At 49.0% G+C, this 18,814-nt stretch overlaps 2 protein-coding genes across 9 annotated transcripts in view; one reads left to right on the top strand and one right to left on the bottom strand.

The window, feature by feature from the left end:
• PDRG1 (p53 and DNA damage regulated 1) lies at positions 1 to 7,444 on the top strand. Of its 4 annotated transcripts, none has more exons than XM_005568648.5 (5): positions 1 to 162; positions 2,023 to 2,098; positions 3,518 to 3,592; positions 5,839 to 5,919; positions 6,515 to 7,444. In XM_005568648.5, exons 1-5 carry the CDS (start codon positions 76 to 78, stop codon positions 6,595 to 6,597), a joined length of 402 nt encoding a protein of 133 aa, XP_005568705.1. In that variant the 5' UTR covers positions 1 to 75; the 3' UTR covers positions 6,598 to 7,444. The 4 variants fall into 4 exon arrangements, with proteins under 4 accessions (XP_005568705.1, XP_065379029.1, XP_065379030.1 ...); XM_065522957.2 differs by having other exon boundaries at positions 6,137 to 7,444; XM_065522958.2 differs by lacking the exon at positions 3,518 to 3,592.
• Positions 7,445 to 8,271: 827 nt separating this feature from the next.
• TTLL9 (tubulin tyrosine ligase like 9) overlaps positions 8,272 to 18,814 on the bottom strand; it is a 74,814-nt gene continuing 64,271 nt past the window's right edge. For all 5 annotated transcript variants that reach the window (XM_065522955.2, XM_045362713.3, XM_015457896.4 and 2 more), the window contains 4 exons: positions 17,924 to 18,120; positions 15,297 to 15,410; positions 13,642 to 13,766; positions 8,272 to 9,953 (listed from right to left, as the gene is read on the bottom strand). In XM_065522955.2, coding sequence (XP_065379027.1) covers positions 9,877 to 9,953; positions 13,642 to 13,766; positions 15,297 to 15,410; positions 17,924 to 18,120 — 513 coding nt within the window. In that variant the 3' untranslated portion in view covers positions 8,272 to 9,876. The remainder of the gene's footprint in view (positions 9,954 to 13,641; positions 13,767 to 15,296; positions 15,411 to 17,923; positions 18,121 to 18,814) is intronic.

The raw sequence follows: 18,814 nt of genomic DNA, 5'->3' as shown, positions 1-18,814 counted from the left end.
GGCGCATGCGCAGCGGGAGTCGAAACGGAGACCCCCGGGGTCGCACGACAGCCGCAGGAGGAGTTGGTGGGCGGTATGCTATCGCCCGAGGCGGAGCGAGTGCTGCGGTACCTGGTAGAGGTGGAGGAGCTCGCCGAGGAGGTGCTGGCGGACAAGCGGCAGGTGAGAGGCCCGTCCGCGGCGCTGGGGCCTGGCGGCCGGCGCCGTCGGAAAGCCCGCGGGGTCGCGGAGAGTTGACCCGGACAGGCGGTTAACGGCTCCGAGGCGACAGACGTGGGCCAATTAATATTCGGCCGCTACTAAGCGAGCGCCTGCGCTGTGCTGGTCATTCCTCGCTCTTCATCTTTTCTCTGCCCCTTGCCATGCTCTCTGGATCTCGACCCATCATGCTCTGGGCGGTTTCCTGAGCACCTGTTTCAAAATGCACTTCCCGGCCCCATGGTTGATCTGGGGGCACCGCCCTGTAAAGGCCCTCGGGGAGAGCTAGAACCGAAAAGAGGCCTGAGGGGGCCTTGTGACTGGGAGGGGGTGGGGACCTGGGGGAAGGTGGCGCCCTGTTTATGGGGTGCCTTGTAGGGGGTTTGGGTCAGGCTCTAATTTAAGTGCCAAGCTTTAGAAGGGAGTTCCTTGGGGAAGGAGGGTGACGTAATTGGATTTAGGTTTTAAAAGGATCCCCCGGCTGCTGTGTGGAATACAGAATATAGGCGGGCAAGGGTGAAGGCAGGGAGACGGGTGAGGGGCCATTGCTATGGTTCAGACCAGAGATGGATTTGGACTAGGTAGTGGTGGTGGAGAGAAGTGAAGGGGTCAGAAATGTATTTTGGAGACAGACTCAGTAGGCCGTGATAGTGGCTGTGTAAATGGGTGAGGGAGCCACGGGAGTCGTGACTCCCTCTCATCTCCAGTTAGAAGGGTCAGGTATTTACTGAGAAGGGGAAAACTTGGGCAAGAATCTGTCAAATTAAATACTGGATCAGGGTGTGCTGGATGAGAATAATAAGAGCACTTAAAGTTTATCAGCAGGCCTGGCGCGGTGGCTCACGCCTGTAATCCCAGCGCTTTGAAAGGCCGAGACGGGCGGATCACGAAGTCAGGAGATCAGGACCATCCTGGCTAACACGGTGAAACCCTGTCTGTACTAACAATACAAAAAATTAGCCGGACGTGGTGGCGGGCGCCTGTAGTCCCAGCTACCCGGGAGGCTGAGACAGGAGAATGGCATGAACCCGGGAGGCGGAGCTTGCAGTGAGCCGAGATTGCGCCACTGCACTCCAGCCTAGACAAAAGAGCGAGACTCCGTCTCAAAAAAAATAAAAAAAAGTAAAAATAAATAAATAAATAAAGTTTATCAGCTACTTACTATGTGCCAGGTACTGTGTTAAGTCATTTAATTGCTGGCTCAATAACCTGTGAGGTAGGTACTGTTTGTAGCTCCATTTTGAGGAGGAGTAAATAGGAAGGTGAAATTACACAGCTTGAGGCAGACAGCAGGATTCGAACTTGGGTATTCCAGCTCCAGAACCAGCACTCTCGTGCAGTATACTGTACTACTGCTTCACTTCCTTAGTAGCTATTGTGTTGTTACCACTGTCTCAGTGCCCCCAATCCTGCTGTTCCAATCTAGTACTGTTGGGTTTCTCATATTACTAGTTCACAATCAGCTGGAGAAGTTTGTCCAAAAATAAACATTAGGCCTGCTTAATCACAGTGTGTAGGGGAAGGGTTTCCACTCCCCCGGTGATTCTGACATGCCCTAAAGTTCGAGTGGATAATGCAGAATTTCCCGTTTAGTCAGCACATGTTTTCCCAGCATCTTCTCTGGGCAGAGGGCAGCTGCACACAGCATTGTCTTTCAGACCAGGAAGCTGAGTGAGAAGAAATACATTCACACATCAATCCATTTTAGGCAGGACATTGGATGTAACCAGGAATAATTCATTGTCTCTGCAGCTGTTGTCTGTCAAGAGGTGACAGCTTGGGGCAAGAGATAGCTGAGTTCCCTCCTGTCCCTGTGGTTTTCAGATTGTGGACCTGGACACTAAAAGGAATCAGAATCGAGAGGGCCTGAGGGCCCTGCAGAAGGATCTCAGCCTCTCTGGTAAGTTGAAATTTTCTCAGTGCAGCCCTGGAGGCCTGTTCCATTTTCCTTTAAGGCCTTTACCTTGTCCCTGATAGAGATCAGGCAGGAGGTCACAGCTGTATAACAGCCTTGTGGGAAATTGAAACAGTCTGAGGAGATGGGGGAGCAAATTTTGCAGTTCTGGCACAAACTGTGGTTCAGGATTTTGCCTGCTCACTTCAGTGACTGGTTGTTAGCTCCTGGCTTAGCAACAATGGCAGACACTGAGAGAGTGTTGGGGATGTATGAAACTGATGGTTCCTGCCCTTGTGCTTTACAGATGAGGAAAACAACGTAAAATGTGTAATTGAAAGTTGTAAGAAAGCCAAAGATGGAATTGGACTTGGGGTGGGTGTTGAGAATATATATCTGGAAGAATGGGAACCCTTTAGATGAGGCCGAGTGGCTGTGGCAGAGGAAGCAGATGGGGAGTAAGTATGGCTGGAGAGAGGGGCAGAGACCAGGCCATAATGAAAGGTCTTGGGGGATAAGGGAGGAAGTTTACATTTTGTTGAAAGTGCACTAGAATGTGGAGAATCTTCCAGTTGCTTCTCATCTCATCTGAGTAAAATCCAGAGGTCCTGCAAGACTGAGTAATCCAGCCCCCGTGAATCCATGAGTGTGCCAATATCATCTCTGCCCCTGCCCCGCCCCCCATGACTCCATCCACACTGGTCTCCTTGCTGTTACTTTATTTATGTATATGGAAACAGAGCCTTGCTCTGTCACCCAGGCTGGAGTGCAGTGGCGTGATCTCGGCTCACTGCAACCTCTGTCTCCCAGGTTCAAGTGATTCTCGTGCCTCAGCCTCCTGAGTAGCTGAGATTACAGGCATGCACCACCACGCCCAGCTAATTTTTGTATTTTTAATAGATACAGGGTTTCGCCATGTTGGCCAGGCCGGTCTCGAGCTCCTGGCCTCAAGTGATCCACCTGCCTTGGCCTCCTAAAGTGCTGGGATTACAGGCGTGAGCCACTGCGCCTGGTCCCTTGCTGTTCTGAACACCCCAAGCACACTACGGATCTTTGCTGTTCCTGTTTCCTCTGTTTGGCTCACTCTTTCCCCAGATGTCTGCAGTGCTCCCACTCTCACTTTCCTTGGGTCTCTATGTAGATATCGTATAATCAGTAAGGCCTTCTCGGACTACCTGGTATGAGTAACAAGGTCCTCCTCTGGCATTGCCTAGCCATCTTAGCCTGCTTTATTTTTCTCTACAACTTTTAATTGAGGTGTGAAAAATCCTATCTTTGTTTATTCTCTCTCTTCCACTATAACATAAGCTCCAAGAGGGCAGGAACTTTGTCTTGTTCTGCTGTGTTGTATCTAAAATAATGCCTGGCAGATAATAGGTACTCAAAAAAAAAAATTGTTGAAGGAATTACCATTTGCTCTTTCAGAAGATGTGATGGTTTGCTTTGGGAACATGTTTATCAAGATGCCTCACCCTGAGACAAAGGAAATGATTGAAAAAGGTAAGGCCTCCTGGGGATGGGTCAGGGATGTGCTGCCTCTTCCACCAGCTTTGGTCTTAATCCAGAACAGGGAGTCAGGCTTCAGGCAGCTGGAGGAGAGGCAGCTCTGTCACAGGGTTCAGACTGCTGTGGGTTTCAATTCCACCTCTGCCACTGTGGGTTATTTCCTCATTTCTAAGAGGGGAATGTGTCTATGTAGCACAGCTGTGAAGTTGAGGTAAAACACTATGTGTGCCTAACATAGTGCTTTCTTACTAGTGAGGAATCAGTTGGGCTGCAACTAACAAAACCAAACAAATTGAGGCTTAAGGAAATATGCTTCTTTTACTCTTGCATAAGAAATTGTCCAGAGGTGTGTAGTCCAGGCCTGGCATAGCTGCCCAGCAGTGGCACCTTAGCATATTCTCCTGGTTGTTGTTTCATCATTGCAGGCCTCATGTCCTCATGTCCTCATGCCAGGCTGGAGGAAAGACAGAAGGCTTTTGCCACATAGAGCTTTGCCTTCTATTTTGGAAGTGAGGCCATCTCCTCAGGGACTTCCTGCCAACATCTCATTGGCCAGACTAAGTCACATGGTTACCCATAGCTGCAAGAGAGCCCGGGAGAGTGAGCTTTTCTTTTTCACATGCCCTGCAATAGAGACTGGGTTGAATATGGAGGTTTGGGGAGAGTAAACGTCTAGGGTCTGCCATAGCTTGGGCACTCAGTGTACTCAGTTTCCACAGCCATAATCTGGAAGCTCTTTGGAAAAGCATCTTAAAGCAAGTCAGGCTACAAATGGATTATTGGCTAGAAAAAGAACAGGCTACACATATTTTTTCTTCCATAACCTTGAAAATGGCCAAAAGGACAAGCCAGGTTGACTCAGTCCCTGAAAATAGGGTGTCTTCACACCTCATGAAATAAAACTTCTTTTTTTTTTTTTCCTTGAGACAGAGTCTTGCTCTGTCACCCAGGCTGGAGTGCAATGGCGCTATCTCGGCTCACTGCAACATTGCCGCCCAGGTTCAAGCAATTCTCCTGCCTCAGCTTCCTGATTAGCTGGAATTATAGGTGCATGCCTTTATGCCTGGCTAATTTTTGTGTTGTTTTAGTAAAGACAGGGTTTCACTATGTTGGCCAGGCTGGTCTTAGAACTCCTGACCTCAGGTGATCCACCCGCCTTGGCCTCCTGAAGTGCTGGGATTACAGGCGTGAGCCACTGCTCCCGGCCAATTACATAAAACTACTAACAGAGAAAGCTATATCCAGCATGGAGAAGTTTCCAACTGTTGTGTTGAAAAAATACAGTAATAATATGGTTATAAAATTAAACTGCACTTGGTGGTGGGCTGTAGACTAAGCTTTCAGAGGGGTCCCTTGCCTGGGTTGAGGATCTTGTTGGCTCTTTTGGTCCCCAAATGTGGTCTTGTCACCGTACCTAGAGGGGTTCTGAGACATCATCAGGTTTCTTGGGGATCAACACAGGCTAAACAAGCTCATGGACACTGGGGTTACTCATTCACAATGAGAAATAGAACCAGGCTATAAGACTTGGCCATTCAGGGTTTCTCCCCGTCAGAAAGAGTGAGTCTGTGGGGAGACAGACTAGCCAGAATGTCACTCGTGAGCAGGTAGAATTGGCTGGGTGACTTCAGTTGATTGGTCAATGAGGCTTTGATAGCCACCTCTGTCATCACACTGACTTTTCTCAGGGGCAGTCCAGGACACTAGGAGACCCTTTTCTGTTCACAGTGGCTAATTAAGTTAAGCCTGAGCATTAGGCTTTCGTGTTGATTGTTTACGTCACATGTTCACACAATCATATTTTTCTAAAACCCCCCCACCTTGATGGACTCGGGTTTGTAAAATTTCTTAGGCATCCATTTTCTAGCCATCTAGGGTGGGCTGAATCTAGAGATGCTTCTTTGTTTGTGCATTGGAGTTTTCCATAATTTCATTGTGGGAGGGCGGCCTAAAGTCCTGATGTTGCCTTTTCTGTCCACTGACCACCTCAAGGTACTTTGCATAATGCAAAAAAGGCCAGTGTAATGGAAGTCGGGACTGCTGTGTCCTGGGCTCTCTGAGTGGTCCTGAGCAGGTCATGTCCCTTCTAGCCTTGAATCCTTCCTCAGTTGGCCTCTGATGTCTCCTTTTCCTTCCTGAAAGCTACACGCCCTTGCTGGGGAGAGGCTGGCATCTCCACTCCTGAGGTCAAGTCTGTCTGGTACAATCTTATCCTCTGCTTGCCCCCCTCATTTTTTCAGATCAGGATCATCTGGATAAAGAAATAGAAAAACTCCGGAAGCAACTTAAAGTGAAGGTCAACCGCCTTTTTGAGGCCCAAGGTATTGGCCTAGCAGGGACTGGAGACGAGGAGGGGAGAGAATCATCAGCATGGACTTTGAAGGGCAGGGGTGGGAAGCCCAACCCTCAGAGGTGGGCAGTGGCCGGGGCAGCCTGTGAGTGGCCCTGGAGGTATGCACAGTGGTTGGTTGTAGCTGCCCAGGGACAGAATGGACGGGAATTTATAGAGTCCTAGTCCTGTCACAGCTTCTTTTCCAGGTCCCAGGAACCGCTTGGGGTGATCTCACGTTATACATCAGGGCATGGCATGGGGATCAGATAGCTCCGACTGAGGAAACTCAGAAGGCTTCAGTGAGTGATTGAGGTCAGAGCTGAAATTCTTGATAAACACAAGCACTCTAGATTGGTCACAGGTCTTGTAAAAACCTGAGACAGCAGAGTCATGACTTTGTAGGTTCTTGGTGACACAGGAGTGGTGGTGATGCCTCATCTGGTGCATTGCAGAATTGGAGGCCCATCCCTGCCAGACCTCCAGGCCAAGTTTGGCAGCATTAGTGCAGCGTCAGCCCCTTTCCTGGGCCTGGTTCCAGAGCCAGCAGGAGGCCTGACATGCTGATGGATCATCTTCTCTCCTAGGCAAACCGGAGCTGAAGGGTTTTAACTTGAACCCCCTCAACCAGGATGAGCTTAAAGCTCTCAAGGTCATCTTAAAAGGATGAGACTCAAGAACCAAGATGGGGGACCAGCAACCCCCCAGGGTCATGAAGGACCCAGAACCCTCCAACCTTGACATCTGTAAGAACAGGATCTGCCCTGTAAGGGGACAGGCGTCAGGAATCTGGCCATGAAAACCTCTTTGTCTGTAGTGCTTGGCTACTCTGTGATGGCAGGAGGGAACCTTCAGCCTATCTGGCTGCTGGACCTGGACACCAGGGCTCAGTGGACACAAGATCTATTGATGGGCCCTGGTAGCCATCAGTGGGTGTGTGGGGCAGTGGCTGTGGGGGTGTAAGAATGACTGCAACAGGCACTTCCCAACAATGGCCTGCTGTTCACATGGACCCTGAGCAAGGAGGGAGGGAGGGAGGGGCAGAGTGGAGTTTCATTCCAGCATTCCCCTCAGAAGGGAGAGAGGTTTTCAGGCAGGTGCCATGGGATTGGAATAAACCAGGAGGCTCATGGGTGGTTGCTGAATGAAGAACAGAATCTTGGTGCTTTATGGCTCACCACAGCCATCTGTGGGGCAGGCACACACCTCCCTGCCAGCTCCATTTTTGCGCTTTTTCCCTGCTTGATTCCAAGAGTGGGTGCTGCCTAGCAGCCCTTTGTGGCCGCTCTTTACTCAGGAGGGCCTTGCAGAGTCCTGCACCCGGCCTGGGTGAGTGGGTGCCCCTCTTACCATATATGACATGTGTCAAGAGTGACCTTCCACCCCCTCTGAAAGTGGGGCCTGGCCAGCACTGCTCGTTACTGTCTGCCTTCAGTGGTCTGAGGTCCCAGTATGAACTGTCATGAAGTCAAAACTCTTGTGTTCATTAAGGGCTCAATAAATGTTAGCTGAATGAATGAATAGCAGCAACTAGTCTTTATTTACCTCATCTAGTCCTTCAGTGAGGGTACGCCGCTCCATTTAGAATACCACCTATGAACATGGTTCTTGCCTTGAAATGAACCTGTGATAGGCAGGTGACAACAAATGGCAGCATGGCAGGGGCACACCTCTCCTGGTCCCCCTGCTTCTTGGCTCTGGCTCATAGTTACATAGAAACACAGGCTGTCATGGCCAGTTCTTAACGTTTTTTCTTTCTTTTTTTTTTTTTTTTTTTTTTGGAAGGAGTCTCACTCTGTCGCCCAGGCTGGAGTGCAGTGGCCGGATCTCAGCTCACTGCAAGCTCCGCCTCCCGGATTTACGCCATTCTCCTGTCTCAGCCTCCCGAGTAGCTGGGACTACAGGCGCCCGCCACCTCGCCCGGCTAGTTTTTTGTATTTTTTAGTAGAGACGGGGTTTCACCATGTTAGCCAGGATGGTCTCGATCTCCTGACCTCGTGATCCACCCGTCTCGGCCTCCCAAAGTGCTGGGATTACAGGCTTGAGCCACCGCGCCCGGCAACGTTTTTTCAAGAGAAGCTAGACATTTGGGTTGTGAAGTTGAATCTCCTGTCTTTTAAATATTTTTGTCTAATGCAGAAACTGTTTTAAAACGTGAGTGTGGGTCACAGGTGTTTTACCCTACCCAAGCCAAACTTGGCCCAGACCTACAGTTTTGAATCCTCTTGAGTTTTGCAGAAATTACTATGTGTTTTCCCTGTGAACTCTTAAGAAGTAGGCAGGTGGAATTGGAAACAAACTGTCCATCCACAGGGGACTAGTTAAAGGAATCAGTAGCTCCAGATAGTGCAATACCATACAACTATAATCAAGAATAAGGAACAAGCTCCAAGATACATCAAGTGGGAAAAGCAAGGGGAAGGCAGGTGTCTTATAAGCTAATAATGTGTGTGTGCAAATACAATGTCATTCCCTCAGAACAGCACCTGCAGGGTTGGGGCACAGAGGTGGGAGAGAAGGAGATGTCACCCTATACCCATTGGTAAACTTTGGATTTTAAACCACATGAATATATTACTTATTTTTAAATGTAAATAAAGTAGGGAGTTGCAGAATTCACCTTGCTAGATGTTCTCCAGTATGACTGCCTGATTCACAATTTCACCATTGGAAAATTGCCCCTTCCTCCCTTGCAGGGTGTGTGCTGGGCCAAAAAGAGCCAATCGCATTCCTTCTGGAAATAGGGAACCTGGAGCCCATGCCTGGACCTGTCTGTGTTTGCCTCAGTCACAAGGATGAATGGGAGAAGTCCTCATGCTCTGAAGGCAGAAGGTCCAGAGTAGCTTGGCTTCTGGCTTTCCTAAAGTCAGCGGGTTCACTTCTTGGATTTGCCAGTATTTTCCTTCCAAAAGTCTTCCCTTTGCACTTAACCTAGGCAGGCAGATTCCACCATTTGCAGCCAGAGAAAGTACTCTGAAGCTGGCGGAGTGGTAGAGGGAGTAAATCCCCCTTGGAGCAGTTACCCCAACAGCCCCGACTCTTGTTGCAACCCCTCTTAAACCAAGAGGAGGCTTAGGAATGTAAGATGTGAAAATGCAGAGATTTTTACTCACACTCAACTCCCCAAGCTGTCCTGCCCATGAGCCCAAGGTTTTCTGGTTTCTGGCTCAGCTCCGAAGCTCAAACACAGGGCCTAGAGAAGCACTTAAGTCACCCATCTGACTTAGATCAATGCACCTTTGCAGAGACCCTCACTAAGCTCTGCCTCCCTGGTCTGTCTGGTCCATCTGAGAAGTGGGGATGCTCTGTCCCACTGGTTTTCAGATGATGGTCAGGGAGCCCCATGGGTTCCCCATATGCAGGGTCAGGGTATTACAAGGAGAAGAGGATGTGTTTAGGGCTCAGTACTTCCCCAGACCCCCAATAAATACAATCTAATAACGGCTTGCTTTGTAAGCACAGCTTAAAGACAAGTTCCTTAGCCTCCAAACCCTTGCTCCTGAAGGACCTTTTCAGCACTGACTTGGGAGGCATCCAAGTGTCAAAGCCAGGAGGACTTGGCTGCAGCCAGCAGTATCCCCTGAACCAGGCCTGGTGCCCAGTGACTCCAAGTAGGGCCTGTGCTCATTTATTAGATATGATCTCTTGGGGGTAGCAGAACTTGCTGTATTTGTTCTCTTTGGGCCTAATTGCCAAGTCAGTTTGTCAAGGTTAAAACACCCCCCAGTCCTAGGGATTGGCGTCTCCTGGTGCAAAGATGCCTGGGGATGGGCTGGAGGTATCCAAGCGGCCCAATTCAGGTAGTAAGCTGCAGCTGCTAAGCCAGCAAAGCTGGTGCCAGGGTGGAGGTGGGGAGGTGAGAGCTTTGAGGTGCTGTGCTGGGATCTGAGAGTGCAGGGGAGGCCTGGGTGGCACCTGCTAAGGCTGATTTCCTCCTGGCAGCTGGGGATCAACTGGAAGCTTTCTTCTGGACTTGAAGGGAGTAGAAGAGCTGCCTCAGTTGTTTTTTCCGATCGTTGATGCAGCCTGGAAAGGAAGTGGGGTGTTGGCTGGGATGACCTGTGCTTGGGAGGAGTGGAGGGGCCTGTGCCCCCACTCCCTGCTGGGAAGAGGGGACAGCGGGAGTCAGACAACCACACACAGCCTGTGGTTTACATCCTGGCTCCATTCCTGAACTGCCATGGCCCTCAAGCAGGTCATTTACCCTTTCCAGCATCGGTCTTCTCATCTGTAAACCAGGATACTACTGCCCACCTTAGGGAGTGAACGTGAGGATTGGGAGCTTCCCTCAAGCCAGGGACTGCTCCAGATGCTGAATGTGGATGGATTTGTTTGGCCTTCACGGGAATGATGTGTAGAAGAGAAAACGGGCTCAGAGAGGTTAAATCATTTGAACCCAGACTACCTGGTGCCAGAGCTACACTCTTAACCACTACCACACACTGCCGCTCCTCCTGGCTTTGCTCAGTGAAAATGCATTTAAAGCTAGCACAGTGCCTGGCTTCTCATAGCTGCCCAGTACTGTCAGCTTTCTTCCCTTACCCAACCCATGTGTCAGGCACAACTGGCTACGGGATGAGTTTTCCGTACATGTGGCCCCCAGTCCCAGGCAGTTCGTGCTTTTAAATATTTCTGCTGTGAGTGCTGAGACGTCTCTCCCAGGACGTTCATGGTGCTACATGTTGGCTATTTGCTCTCAGAGCTGATCCTTGGGGTAACTCTCTGGTCATTTAATCTCATGCCAGGCATATTGATGGCACTCAAAAATGCTGCTTGAGTGACTGAATCTCTCTGGCCACTAGTACTGACCTGGGGGTGTCTGCCATCTTCCACATCCCCCCAAACCCTGTCTGTCCCTGCTTCCTAGGCACTCACTTAGCCATTCCCTGAGCTGAGAGCCTACTATGCACATCCTCAGGGTTTTCCAGAGTGAGTTCCATGCAGCCCTAACTTAAACTCTATTTGGCTCATTCATAACTCCCAAGTCTTCTTGTCCAGTGCAAACTTCTTGGAGTTCTAGACTCATCTCTGAGTTATCTGCTGACCCTTTCACCTGGATGTCCCTGAACACTTCCCTAACACAATCCATCAGTACTCTTCCTACCCTAACCAGCTACCCTTGTGTTTACCACCATCAACCCAAACACTTGAAACAGGAATAATTCTAGAGACTTCTAAAGCACTGGCTCTCCCAGCCTGGTCAACATAGTGAGATTTTGTCTCTACAGGAAAAAAACACACACAAAAAAATAAAATTAGCCAAGTGTGATGGTGTGTGCCTGTAGGCCTAGCTACTTGGGAGGCTGAGGCAGGAAGACTGCTTGAGCCTGGGAGTTTGAGGTTAGTTACAGTGAGCTATGATCGCACCACTGCACTCCAGCCTGGGTGACAGAACGAGACTCTGTCTCAAAAAAAAAAAAAAAATTAAAATATAAAACAGTGGCTTGCAACTTGGGCTGCATATTGGAATCACTTGAGAGCTTTAAAAGCTACTGATGCCCACACCAACCATATCTTGATCTGGCAGGCATCAGTAGTCTTTAAAGCTCCCGGGTGATTCCAATGGGCAGCCAAGGTAGAGAACCGCCACTTTCCATCTTTGCTACTCAAATGGGGGTCCAGGAACTAGCGCATTGATATCTGAGGTACACTGTTAGCAAAAATGGCTGCAACAATTCCATTCCTATATGCACACCTCTGTGCAAGGTGACTGCTGCTCCTCTCATCAAGAGATGGGGTCTATTTTCTTTTTTTTCATTTTTTGAGACAGAGCCTCGCTGTGTCGCCCAGGCTGGAGTGCAGTGGCGCGATCTCGGCTAACTGCAAGCTCTGCCTCCTGGGTTCACGTCATTCTCCTGCTCAGCCTCCCGAGTAGCTGGGACTACAGGCACCCGCCACCATGGCCGGCTAATTTTTTTGTGTGTTTTTTAGTAGAGACGGGGTTTCACCGTGTTAGCCAGGATGGTTTCGATCTCCTGACCTCATGATATGCCCGCCTCGGCCTCCCAAAGTGTTGGGATTATAGGCGTGAGCCACTGCGCCCAGCGAGGTGGGGTCTATTTTCTTACCCAGTGACTGGGTTAGACTAACACATGCTTTGATTGTAGCAGAATGACTTTATGGGACTTCTGAGTCTGGGCCACAAAAGCCTTTGCAGTGTCTTTTCTCACCCTCTTGGAACCCCGAGTCTACCACATGAAGAAGCCAGGGCCAGACTATTGGAAGACGAGTGGCCACATGGAAAGAGAGGCCCAACTGACAGCCAGTATCAACCCCTACACCTATGAATGAGGCTGTCGTAGCTATCAAGCCTCAGTAAATCTGCCAGGTGCCTGCAGCCCTATGAGTGACCCCAGGAGGGACCTGAGGAAGCATGAGCAAATAAAACAGTTGCTTTAAGCTGCTAGGTTTTGGGAGGGCTTGTTATACAGCAATGGTTAATCCATGGAGCATTACCCAGGAGCTTGTTAGAAATACAATCTTAGGCCCCACCCTAGACCTATGGAGTCACAATCTACAGTTTAACAAGATTTCCAGGTGATTATATGCGTATTAAATTAAGCTTGGACAGGGTTATATAGTCATCCGAAGCCTTATACATTTAGAAAACTAAACAACCCCTAGAAAAATGGATAAAGAGTATAGACAGCTTACAAAAGAAGTGCAAATTTACCAAACGGAAACCTCACCAGTAATCAATGGAATGCACATAAAACAACAATGAGTCAGTATGTTTTACCTCGCCAGTTGGCACAGATTTTTTTTTTCCCTAAAAATTCAAATCTGGCAAATTCGTATAATCTTCCTGGAAAGCAGTTTGGTTGTAATAATCCCATCCCTTTGGCCCAATAATTCTGCTTCTAGGAATCTGTCCTCAGGAAATGGCCAGAATTTCAGCCGAGCTTAATGTGAAAGGGTGTTCATCAGGGTATTATTTATAAAAGTTAAAAAATATAAAATGCAATTGGGCCAAATGTCCAATTATAAGAAATTGGTTTAGTAAATGTCGGCATATGTACAAACTGAAATATTTTGCAGCCATACGGTAATTTTTTTAAACTGTGCCAAGAGGCAGGAAAGTCTAACGGTCAAGCACTCAGGTTTTGGAGCCAGGCAGATGGGAGTTTGAGTCCTGGCTCACCACTTATGACCAAAACCTTCATTCAGCAAGTTACATAGCACCTGGATATCATTTCCTCATCTGTAAAATGACAATAAAAACTGCTTAAAGATGAAATGAGATAATGTATGTAAAAGATTTCATCCAGACTGGACCAAAAAGTACATTCAAGAGGGAGGCTCTTAATATACTTGAATGGAAAATGCCATGGGGAAAAGTGGGATTCGAAACTCTAGCCCAATGCCAATTTTGTAAAAGAAAAAGTATGAATATATGCATTTTTTAAGAACTGGAAGGAAATACACCAGATTGTTAAAGATGGTTATGTCTGGATGTTTTTTTATTTCTTTCTTTAGTTTTCAAATATTCTACAATGAGTGTGAATCCTTTTTTTATAATCAGGGGAAGTTTTCACTTTTTAGAAACCAAATTTAAAAATGAGGAACAGAGGTTAAGTCCCTTGCCCAAGGTCACACAGCTGGTAAGTTGCAGATTGAATTCAAACAATCTAACCACAATCCCAACCTGCCTCCTAGACTACCTGGTACCTCCCATGACCCATCCCTTGTGCCCACTCCACCTGGCCCTACATACCGAGGTGTGTGTTGCTCACAAAGTTTCCCATTCCCGACAGGTCAGGAACCCCCTCCTCTCTGCTAACAGGGCCATCATTCCACATGAGGTCAAAGCCCCCGACTCGCTTCTCCCTTCCCGTGAGCCTGGACAGGAAGGAGCACACAGGGTTAATGAAGGTGCACCTGGCGGGGCCCTAACACCCAAGTGAGGTCCCTGATCCCTCCCTGAGCCCGACTGATGTCTGTCTCTCAGAAGTCCTTTTTTCCCAACCATTCATTGACTGTTTCCCAGGTACCTATGCAGGTCTCTGAGGGGTTGTTCCCCAGTTTTCCCCCAAGGCTCCTTGCTCTTGATGACGTGCCCCTATTTGTTTTTGTTGTTGTTTTTGTTGTTGTTTTGAGACGGAGTCTCTGTCACCCAGGCTGGAGTGCAATGGCACGATCTTGGCTCACTGCAACTTCTGCCTCCAGGTTCAAGTGATTCTTCTGACTCAGCCTTCCGAGTAGCTGGGACTACAGGTGCACACCACCACACCCGGTTAATTTTTGTATTTTTAGTAGACATGGGGTTTCACCGTGTCGGCCAGGATGGTCTCAAACTCCTGACCTCAAATGATCTGCCTGCCTCGGCCTCCCAAAGTGCTGGGATTACAGGCATGAGCCACCGCGCCTGGCCACGTGCCTCTATTTGTGATTTGTGGTTTAAAGTCTCCTTTCCTCCTTAGACCTTAAACTCCATAAAGGCAGGGACTAGTTCTGCCGTGTTCCTTACTGTGTCCGCAGGATATGGCACAGGGCCTGGTACAGAGCAGGGCTCAAAAGTTTGTTGAATGAATAGGTAATGGTAGGAATAGTGGATACCTGAGGTTTCTGCCTGCTCAGCATCCATTTCACCTTTCAGTCCAAGAGTACCTTGGGTTTTCCTTTGAAAACCACTTCTCCCTCCCTCATCCCATGGCTCACGTGGGGTTGACCCCACTCCCGAGGATGTGGGCACAAGAACTATGCTTGGTCAAGCAGAGTCACAATGAGTGGTTTAGGAATGGTCATGTGTCCCAGTTCCCAGCAAGGAGAATCAATCCTCAAACTTCTGCTGGAATAATTGGGGAAAAGCTAATACAGAGGAAAGGGGGAGGGGAGGGGGAGGGGGAGGGGGAACAGACTAGCCAACATTGAGCACCTGGATTCACACATTCACCCATTCCTAAAAGTAGCTCTGGGTTTGTTTTCTGCCATTGCACATTGTTATAGCAATAGCTTTGTACTCAGCACTTACTGTTAGCTAGGCACTAGATAGTAAATTATCATTGTAAATTAATCTAACAACTCTGAGAGGTAGACATGGCATTTCCTATTTTGCAGATGAGGAAGCTGAGGCTCAGAAAGGTGATGTGACTAGTCCAAAGCCTCACAGTCAGAAGGTTTCAAGGAAATCCTGCTGGACTGTCTCAGAAAGCTGTAGTTGGCCCTGCTCTGCCCTGGAGAGGTCAAGTCCTTGGGTCAGGACCCTACCCTCTGTGGACATCTCAGCTTCTCCATCTACAAAGTGGTAGGGCAGGCCAAAGCCATCACTGAGGGCCACTCAGGCCCCAAGGTTCTAAGCTTCCCCTCTTCCTTGGTGGGAGCCTCAGTTGTCATGTACAAGGACATGTGATCAAGGCTGCCCTCCCTCACCTTGCTTCCATGTCCACGACATGCAGGGTGTCTTCCAGGAGGCAGGTCTTGAGCTCATAGTCTTCCTGGCTGCTGGCTGTCAGTGACGGGGACGCATTGACCTCCAGGAGCCACCTGGGGAGGAAGGGGAGTAGAGGGTCTTAGGGTTACTCGGTCCCTGGAGCCCCTAGGATTTCACTGAGAGGCTAGATGGATGCATGGACCCCACCCTTAATTCAATCCAGGCTACTCCCTCTACCTTTCTATTTTTTTAAATTATTTTTATAGAGATAGGGTCTTGCTAGGTTGCCCAGGCTAGTCTCAAACTCCTGGCTTCAAGTGATCCTCCTGCCTCAGCCTCCCAAAGTACTGGGATTACAGATAGGAGCCACTGTGCCCAGCTCCCTCCCACCCCCCTGCCTTTTTTTTTTTTTTTTTTTTTTTTCCTAGAGAGGGAGTTTTGCTCTTGTCGCCCAGGCTGGAGTGCAATGGCATGATCTCAGCTCACTGCAACCTCTGCCTCCCAGGTTCAAGCGATTCTCCTGCCTCAGCCTCCAGAGTAGCTGGGATTACAGGTGCCCGTCACCACGCCCAGCTATTTTTTTTTTTTTTTTTTTTTTGTATTTTTAGTAGAGACAGGGTTTCACCATATTGGTCAAGCTGGTCTCAAACTCCTGACCTCAGGTGATCCACCCACCTTGGCCTCCCAAAGTGCTAGGATTACAGGCATGAGCCACCTTTCCACTTTGAAGAAAGGTAACTTAAATGTAGAAAGCTGGCATAGGCATGATTATGGTGCTTTCGTGGTGTTATTGTTTTCCCTTCTTCCAACAGAGATGTGAATGCAAGAAAAACTTCCTTTTCTTAGTGAAAATTTGCGCACTGTAGGTGGCACCCAACCTGCTGTGTCAGGGGTTGGGAAGCAGTGGGGAGAGGTGGAGACTGTGGTGAGCTGGAAAGGGCATTCCATGTCTAAAGGGGTGGCTGTGGCCAGCTCCAGGAGAGTGTTGCCTTGTGGGCATGTGAGTCCAGAATTGAGAGATCATCTGATTTTTCCAGAAAAGCCAAAAATTGTGAATTTTTTTTTTTTTTTAAGAGTCAGGATCTGGCTCTATCACTCAGGCTAGAGAGCAGTGGGGCAATCTTAGCTCTTTGCAGCCTTGAATTCCTGGCCTCAAGTCATCCTCCTGCCTCAGCCTCCTGAGTAGTTGGTATTATTATTATAGGTGCTTGAGCCACTGTACTTGGTAATTCTGATTTTTATGTAAACATCTTCCAAATTTTAGAGCCTGTCAATAAATTAAAATTAAAAACAAAAACAGTCTAAAGGCCAAATTCCAAGTATCTGCAGGCCAAAAGCAGCCCAAAGACCTCCCGCTAACTACCTCTTGTCTTGTTCAACCCCATCCTTTTACAGACAGGAAGCTGGAAAAGGCCAGAGAGGGAAGGGCTCACCTGGCAGGTCTGTGGGAGACCAAGTCCCTTTCCACTATACAGCAAATTATCTTGGTAAACTACTCTAACAACCTGGAGAGGTAGACATGGTGTTTCCTATTTTACAAATGAGGAAGCTGAGGCTCTGAGGGGTGACGTAGGCACCTGGGGTCCTATGCAGCCAGTCTTCTTGGACCTGCAGAATTTTTGCCCACACGGAGGGGCACAGCCAGAGTCATCCGAATCACAACACTCAGGGCTGGACCCCTCTTGTCCAGGCCTAAGGGCAGTGCTGAGGGCCATTGTTTAGGGGTCTCAGCAGGCCAGGTGGTGATTAACTGAGGGTCCCTCCCCCAACCTGACTACCCAGGCCCCAGGGCTGCAAGTGGATGCTCCAGTGCTTCCTGCAGTAGCTGGTGTCCAAGCACCGACCAGAGCTTATTCCTCCACCAGGTCCACCTTAATGCCAGCAGTCACATCCTGCTACAGGGGACAAAGGAGAGAGTCCTGCTGGTGCCGGGACCCTGTTTCCCTTGAGCGAGGGCTTCTCCTGGCTTAGAAAACCCCTCAACACTTACATGGTGACCCTGAATAGAGGGTTGGCTCCTGGATCTGGCAGTGCTGGTGAGGAGCAGCTCAGTCCAAGTCCTTAGACCCTGGGCCTGGCTTTGCCCCTGACTGGCTACATAACCTCAAGCTCCCTGACCCTCACTAGGCTTCTGTGTCCTGTTGCATCATGTGAGGCCATCATAGTGGTCCCTGCCAGGTCCAGTTTGTTCTATTCATCAGCTCAACCTCTTCCACCGGCATCTTGGGAGTGGATCAAAGTCTTGGCAAAGATCAACATTGTAACAATATTCCATTATATGGTGCTTTGCATCTTCAAAGCTCCAAGACTTACAGAGGGGAAGTTTCTTGCCTGGTATAGGGGAGAATTCCTGACTCAGCAGATGATCAGGAAAGGCCTCCCAGTGCCAGGCGTGGTCCTCAGTGCTCTACAGACTATATCTCACTTATTCATCATAACGTTCCTATAATCACCTATGGATAGATCCTGTCATGACCAACCTCATTTACAAATGGGCAAATTGAAGCACAGAAAACGTAAGTGTGCACAAGGTTATACAACTAGGAATTGGCAGAGCTGGGATTCAAACCTGGGCAGTCTGGGTATTCAAACTGTGACCTCCTGGCTCTCCCACCCACCCACTTACGGCTTGAGGTCCTGGTCGATGAGGATGTCGTAGCCGTACAGCTCGAAGCAGTGCTTGTCACTGATGATCACCTTCTGCACACTCTGCAGGCTTTTGACAAAGATGTTGTCGATGTCCCTGAAGAGCGTCTCCACCACCTCGGGCCCGTGTTTGGATGCCAGGTACTGCCGGAAGCGCTGCAGCATCCACTTGCAGCCCTGGGCCCCGGGCAGCCAGGTTGAGAAAGGAGCCTCAGTTAGTCAGGATCTGGCCTGGTAGGACCCTTACACAATTGCCTTCAGTGTTTCCCTTAGACCTGGGCAAGAGGGGCCCAGCCCTGAGCCCTGTAATTAGGATGACCCCAGGTGTGCCCCTCTTTCAGGGGAAAAAATTCTTCATGTCTAAGAGGACTGGCTATGCAGGATCCCAGAGGTCCCTACCCACACGGCCTGCGTAGGCCCCTTCCCTGAGCCTGACTTGCTGAGGACAGACCACACTGACCATGTGTACATCCCAAGGCCAAGGACTGACCAACAGGCTGCCGTTTTCAGGGGTGTGTATGCACAAGGGCCCCACTGTGTGGGATGGAGCCAGAGAAGGGAGAGAAGGGAACAGGTGTGAGCTGGGGACCTGCTCTCCTGTGTCCCCTTGGTCTGGCCCTTGACTTTGAGAAGTCTGAGAATTCTGTATTTGAACCTGGCCTTGCAGGTTATTTTACATAGATAGAGATAAAATATATCTGTATGATACATTACATTAATCGATTAATCCATTGACCAATAGAAGATATCTGTCAAGGTAGGGGAATAGGACACTTTTTGTTTAGGGGTGTGTTAGTGTGATTACAACTTTTAAATACTTAGACACATGATATGTAGGCCTCCATTTGTAGTCCTGCCCTGAGCCCTGCAA

The sequence above is a fragment of the Macaca fascicularis genome, chromosome 10 (genome assembly GCF_037993035.2).
Source record: "Macaca fascicularis isolate 582-1 chromosome 10, T2T-MFA8v1.1".
NCBI classification, from domain to species: Eukaryota; Metazoa; Chordata; class Mammalia; order Primates; family Cercopithecidae; genus Macaca; species Macaca fascicularis.
This window is presented reverse-complemented; position numbering and strand designations above follow the sequence as displayed.

Bases quoted from the DNA above. Each gene is read 5' to 3' on its own strand.
- PDRG1 (XM_005568648.5), top strand. From the start codon at position 76: ATGCTATCGCCCGAGGCGGAGCGAGTGCTGCGGTACCTGGTAGAGGTG. The intron at 163-2,022 runs GTGAGAGGCCCG...TGTGGTTTTCAG, and splicing joins TGCTGGCGGACAAGCGGCAG to ATTGTGGACCTGGACACTAA. The intron at 2,099-3,517 runs GTAAGTTGAAAT...TTGCTCTTTCAG, and splicing joins GAAGGATCTCAGCCTCTCTG to AAGATGTGATGGTTTGCTTT.